Here is a 6,031-nt window from a genome sequence, read left to right as displayed (position 1 = left end):
AGTTTGGGGGCACTGGGTGGGAATTCAGGGGGTTTCAGGGCCCTCCGGGGGCTGCGCGGCCGTTTGGGGCCAATCGAGCCGGTTTTGGGGGCGATATCGGCTATTTGGGGCACTCCAGGGAGCGCTCAGAGCCGGGGGGGGGAAGGGAGGGGAATTTGGGGCCTTTTGGGGTGATTTGGAGGTTCCCCCTCCCCCCGTCACCGGGGTCACATCAGGGCAGCGTCCGGGTGGATCCGTCCGCGGAGCCGCTGGAAACGTTGGATTTTGTTGGGAAACCCGAGGGGTGACATGAGGACAACCGGCACCGGAGCCGGGAACAGCGGGAAAGGGAGTGGGACGGGAATTCCTTGGGAGTGGAGGAGGAGGAAAAGGGTTTGGGGGTCGAATCGAGAGCCCCGGAGGAGATTCCCGGCTGGAGAGCCCATCCCGGCGGGAAAAAGCACCGTTCGGAGCAGCTTCCGGAGCCCCGAACGCTTTAATTCCCCGGAACGCCGCCGGCCCCGGCGATCCCGCACCCAAGCAGAGGATCATCCCATTGCCCGTCACGACTCCTGCAAAAATTCCTGGAAAAATTCCCCCAAAATCCAAAAAAAAAATCCTTCAAAAATCCCCTTTGACTCGCRCCATGGGGATGAGGTGACCCGGAGGGATCCGCTTTTCCGCGCGCATCCGGATCCCGACCCGTTTGCCGAGTCCCTGATGTGGGAAGTTCTTCAAAATACAACAATTTGGGGARACTGCCTCGAAACGTTGGTTCATTTTTATTACCTCGCCGCTTCCCTGGAAAACAAACSGCGGAGCTGCCGGATGCATCCGCAYGTTCCCACCGTGGAGTTTGGGGCCTCCCTGTTGGATCCTGCATGGGAAAGGAAAAGGATCCCGGTCGTTCCCGGGGGTTTCAGTTCCAAGCTCCTCGTGCAGAACCCGGGCGGGAATTCCGCTTCCAGATGGATTTTCCCGCTTTGGGGATGAGCAGGAAGCAAGAGGCGCTGCCGGATTCCCCCGCTTTGCGCCGTTATCCCCTCGGAAGACGCAGAATTCCCAAGTTACCCACCAGGATTTGGGCAACACTCATTCCGGATGGGAAATAAATACCCAGATCTCTTGAATCCATCTTTTTTTTTTTTTTTTTGAATCCATGCTTTTTTGCACCAGGAAAATCCTCCTGTCCCCCTGGGATCTGTGCCTGCTCCAAGGTTTTCCCACCCTCCAGAGTGCTTTTTCCTGCCCGTTTTCCCCCCAAATTTGTGCCTCCCGCTTCCTCTGCTTCCAATAAAACCCTCTCACGGCATCGCCCCGGGCGCCCTTTATCCGCCGCCGTTTTTCCCGGGATTTGAGCTCCGAAAGCTCCCGAGCGGCGACCGGGGTGGCCGGGGCGGCTCCGGCGTCGCCGCCGTCATTCCCGAATTCCTCTCGTTGCAGAGAAAATCCAGCAAAGCCAAGGAAAAGAAGCAGAAGCGCCTGGAAGAGCGGGCGGCCATGGACGCCGTGTGCGCCAAGGTGGATGCGGCCAACAAAGTGAGCGTTATCCCGGGAATGCCGGCTGGGAAGGGTGGCAGCCGGGGGTGGGCGCGAAGCCGGCGCTCCGGGCTCTCCCTGCGCCGTTTTTCCCAGCCGCTTTTCCCCCTTTTCCGCGTTTTTTCCCTGTTGGATTCYACGGCTTCTCTCCCTTTCCCGCCGCAGCTCGAGGATCCCTTGGAAGCGTTTCCCGTTTTCAAGCGCTACGACCGCAACGGGTGAGGAGCGGGATGCGCCGCCGCTCCGGAACGCTCCGTCCCCCCGCATTCCCGCTGAGAATTCCCGCTTTTCCGCAGCCTCAGCGTCTCCATCGAGTGCACGCGGGGCTCGCGCCTGGACCGCGCAACAGTCGACTGGGCCTTCGAGCTGACCAAAGCCAACATGCAAACGCTGTAGGTGCCGCCAACACCGTCCCGCGCGGCGTCCCCTTCCCGGGAAACCCTCGGGAATCGCCCTTCCCGCCCCGCACGCGCCCGGAGCGGCGGCAAACGAGACGCCCGCACCCCTTTTCCCAGCTCGTTCCCAACTAAACGGAAAAACTCCCGGTTTTTCCGCGCCGGGATGAGCGCCTGTTGCTTTCACGGAGCAGGTACGAGCAGAGCGAGTGGGGCTGGAAGGACCGGGAAAAGCGGGAAGAGCTGACGGACGACCGGGCCTGGTACCTGCTGGCCCGGGACGCCGCGGCCGGGCCCGTCGCCTTCTCCCACTTCCGCTTCGACGTCGAGTGCGGCGACGAGGTTCTCTACTGGTGGGTCAAAACGCCGCCTTTTCGCCCCAAAACGGGGCCCGCTGTTTCCGCCCTATGATATGGGATCTGGACGCTCGTTTTTCCTGCAAAAATGGCCGGATCCGGTTGCTTCCCCCCAAAACGGGCCTGGATCCAACCTCTTTCTTCCCAGAAAACGAGGCCAGATCCATCCCCTTTTTCCCCMAAAAAACAGGGCCGATCCGGCTGCTTTTTCCCCTAAAACCATTCCTGTTTTTCCCCTTTTTTCCCGCTTTTCCCCCAGCTACGAGGTGCAGCTGGAGAGCAGAGTGCGGCGGAAAGGCCTGGGCAAATTCCTGCTCCAGATCCTGCAGCTCGTGGCCAACAGGTACCGGCCTCGTTAGGCATCTCATTAAGCCCCTCGTTAGGTGCCTCATTAGGCCCAGTCACCTCATTGGGCTCCATGGCGGGCTCTTCATTGGGCTCTTCCGTTGGGCGTCTTGTTGGGTTCCACACGTTGGGCTCCTCGTTAGGCTCCTCGGTGCCTCATTAGAGGTTCGTTAGGCGCTGATGACTCTTAATTAGGCTCCCCAGCCCAGGYGCTTCCTTAGACRCCCCATTGGCYTCRTGGCCCTTCCATTGGGTGCCAACATTGGCCCTTCTACTTCGCATCTTGTTGGGTTCCACACRTTGGGCTCCTCATTAGGCTCCTKGGTGCCTCATTAGAGGTTCGTTAGGCGCTGATGACTCTTAATTAGGCTCCCCAGCCCAGGCGCTTCATTAGGCGCCTCATTGGCCTCATGGCCCTTCCATTGGGTGCCAACATTGGCCCTTCCATTGGGCGTCTTGTTGGGTTCCACACGTTGGGCTCCTCGTTAGGCTCCTTGGTGCCTCATTAGAGGTTCGTTAGGCGCTGATGACTCTTAATTAGGCTCCCCAACCCAGGTGCTTCATTAGGCGCCTCATTGGCCTCATGGCCCTTCCATTGGGTGCCACCATTGGCCCCTTCCATTGGGCGCCTCATTGGTCCCACACCCCGGGCTCCTCGTTAGGCTCCCCGGCGCTTCTTTAGGTGCCTCGTTAGGCCCCGTAGACCCCTCATTAAGCGCCTCGTTAGCGCTAACGAGCCTGTCGCGCGCGCAGCACGCAGATGAAGAAGGTCATGCTCACGGTGTTCAAGCACAACCACGGCGCCTACCACTTCTTCAGGGACGCGCTGCAGTAGGTGACACCGCGACGCGACGGGGGGGTTCCGGACCCCTCCCGGGGGGGCGGTTGTCACCCGCGTCCGGGTGTATCCCGTTCCCCGCCGGCAGGTTCGACGTGGACGATTCGTCACCCGGCGCGGGCGGCTGTTGCGGCGACGACTGTTGCTACGAGATCCTGAGCCGCCGGACGCGCTACGGCGAGAGCCGGCCCGGCCCCCCCGGCGGCCGCTGCGGGGGCTGCTGCCACTGAGGGCCTTCGGCCTCACCCTCCTCCTCCTCGGGGCCTCGGCCTCCTCCTCATCTTCCTCCTCGTCGTCTTCATCCTTCTTTCTCCTCCTCCTCCTCCTCATCTTCCTCCTTGTCTTCATCCTCCTCATCCTCTTGGTCTTGACCTCCTCCTCATCTTCATCCTTCCTCCTCCTCTTCCTCTGGGCGCCGTCGCTACCGCCCCCCACACTTTTGCCAGGATTTTACCGGCAAAAACAACTTCTTTCTCCCTTCCCCCGGGTTTTGGGGGGTTTATTTTACTTTTAATTATTTTTTTTTGGCCATTTCTGCCCCTTTTTTATGGGGGGGCTTCGGATCGAAGGGCCCCCGTCCCCCCCGTTTCCCTCCCCCCCCTTTTTTTGCATCGTTTCCTTTGTACGTTGCCAATAAAGACACTTTTGTCGAGGCCTTGGGTCCACGTGGGGGAGGGGCAGGACGCCGGGGCCCCATCCATTTGGGGGGGGGTGTGTACAGGGGACACGTGACAATGGGGGGGCATAAATGGTGAAAGGGCGGGGCCAAAACAGAAGGGGCGGGGCTTAAACGGGCAGCTAGAAAAGGAATCCCTCGCTGGGGGCGGGGCCAGTGGAGAAGGGGGCGTGTCCAAACCTGGGCGCGTCTGAGAAGGGGCGGGGTCCGTAGAGGTGGGCGGGGCCACGATTCCCGCTCACAAGGACCGAGGGGCGTGGCCTAGGCGCCCGCGGGGGCGGTGGCCGAGGGGGCGTGGTCAGGAGCCGTGAGTGACATGGCGCAGGGGGCGTGGCCAGATCACGAGCGGGGCGCGACCGAGCGAGAGGATTGGGCGGCGCTGAGCGCGGTGCCCCCTCCCTCCCCGCTGGCGGAAGTGACGCCCGCGCCGCTTCCGTCGCCGCCGCCGCCGCCATGCTGCCCGCCGCCCGGCTGCTCCGCGCCGCGCTGCTCCCCGGCCCCGCCCGCCGCGGCCTCGTGTCGGGGCCGCCGCAGGAGCCGCTGGGGACCCCGGTGAGACCGGGGAGGGGGGGGAACCGGGACCGGGCGGTACCGGAGCCGGGACCGGTGACCTTGAGCGGCCGCCCCTCCGCAGGAGACCGTCGTGGGCTTCGCCGCCATGTTCCTGAGCTGCCTGGGCCCGGCCGCCTGGGTGCTGGGGCACCTGGAGGACTACAAGAAACGGGAGTGACGGCGCCGGCCACCGGGATCTGCGGGAGCCTCTGCGGGATCCTGCGCCGGGACCAGCGGGAATTCCCCCCCGGGGCCCCGCCCGYAGCGCCGGGCCCCCGCCGCGCCGCCCCTCCCCCAAATAAAGGCCGCTCGCGGCTCTTCCTGCTTCCGCCTGGCTCTGCCCGGCACCGGGACCGCTCCGGGGCGGGCGGCCGGGGACACGCGTGTCACCCGTCCGTGCCTCGAGGTCACCGGGTGACGTCACAGCCCGGGAAAAGTCATCTTGAGGGTGGTTGCTATGGTGAGGGGAGGGGCGAACTGTTGCTGGGTAACCCGAGTGGTTGTTGGAGGTGTTGCTGGGCGGTGGAGGCTGTTGCCAGGCGACCGGGGCGGTGGTGGGGTGGTGACTAGGGGTGGGGGGTGTTGCTAGGTGACCAGGGCGGTTGCTAGGAGTGGTTACTAGGCAGTGGGGGCTGTTGCTAGGTGACCAGGGCGGTTGCTAGGAGTGGTTACTAGGGGTGGGGGCTGTTGCTAGGTGACCAGGGCCGTTGCTAGGGGATGTGGGGTTGCTAGGGAGCTCCAGGGCCGGGTGGAGGTAGCCAGGGGCGGGGCCGGTTGTCAGGGGGCGGGGCCGTTTTTAGGGGTCAGGGCCTATCGCGCGCGGCCGCTGCAGGGCGGGGCCGGTTGCCAGGGGGCGGGGGCCGGTCGCCAGRGGGCGGGGCCGCTCGCAGCCGGTTGCTAAGGCGGGCCCGGTCGCCCAGAGGAGGTTGCTAGGGGCCGGGAGCGCTTCCGGCGGGGCGGGCGTCGACCCGGAAGCGCTGCGGAAGGTGCGGGGCTGCGGCAGCAAGATGGCGGCGGAGGAGCCTCAGCAGAAGCCGGAGCCGCTGGGGGGGGACGCGGACGGTAACGGAGCCGACGGGGGGGAGGGTAAAATGGGGGGAGGGGCAGCAAGCGGCCGCGCCCCCCACCTTCTTTCGGGACCGGGCCCGGGGTCCCTCCCCCGCGGAGGATCCCCCTAATGGGGCCTCGTTGTCGCCCAGAGTCGCCCTCGGGGACTCCCCCCCCCGCGCCCCCCTGGAGCCCCCGGTGCCCCCTGGAGCCGCCGGCAGTCCCGGACACCGTCCCCGTTGGTCCCCCCGTGTTGGGGGTCCCGTGTCCCCCAAAAGCCCTGACGCCCCCTTTGTGACCCCCT

At 64.6% G+C, this 6,031-nt stretch overlaps 2 protein-coding genes and 1 long non-coding RNA gene across 3 annotated transcripts in view; all 3 read left to right on the top strand.

Moving 5' to 3' along the window:
* Positions 1 to 1,145: 1,145 nt before the first annotated feature.
* On the top strand, positions 1,146 to 3,703 carry NAA40 (N(alpha)-acetyltransferase 40, NatD catalytic subunit). Its single transcript, XM_026050927.1, has 7 exons — positions 1,146 to 1,518; positions 1,684 to 1,736; positions 1,815 to 1,910; positions 2,108 to 2,266; positions 2,529 to 2,612; positions 3,368 to 3,445; positions 3,541 to 3,703. The coding sequence occupies exons 1-7, from the start codon at positions 1,480 to 1,482 to the stop codon at positions 3,680 to 3,682; spliced, it is 651 nt and encodes a 216-aa protein (XP_025906712.1). The 5' UTR covers positions 1,146 to 1,479; the 3' UTR covers positions 3,683 to 3,703.
* Positions 3,704 to 4,627: 924 nt separating this feature from the next.
* On the top strand, positions 4,628 to 4,969 carry LOC112957331. Its single transcript, XR_003251203.1, has 2 exons — positions 4,628 to 4,680; positions 4,763 to 4,969. It is a non-coding gene; the product is annotated as an uncharacterized LOC112957331 (long non-coding RNA).
* Positions 4,970 to 5,687: 718 nt separating this feature from the next.
* Positions 5,688 to 6,031, top strand: part of OTUB1 (OTU deubiquitinase, ubiquitin aldehyde binding 1) — a 3,143-nt gene continuing 2,799 nt past the window's right edge. The window contains exons 1-2 of the mRNA XM_026050926.1: positions 5,688 to 5,742; positions 5,880 to 5,965. Coding sequence (XP_025906711.1) covers positions 5,688 to 5,742; positions 5,880 to 5,965 — 141 coding nt within the window. The remainder of the gene's footprint in view (positions 5,743 to 5,879; positions 5,966 to 6,031) is intronic.

Source organism: Nothoprocta perdicaria, unplaced genomic scaffold, assembly GCF_003342845.1.
Source record: "Nothoprocta perdicaria isolate Ctin4 unplaced genomic scaffold, notPer1 scaffold_718, whole genome shotgun sequence".
Lineage (NCBI taxonomy): Eukaryota > Metazoa > Chordata > Aves > Tinamiformes > Tinamidae > Nothoprocta > Nothoprocta perdicaria.
The sequence above is the reverse complement of the archived record's forward strand: the minus strand, read 5'-3'. Positions and strand labels throughout refer to the sequence as shown.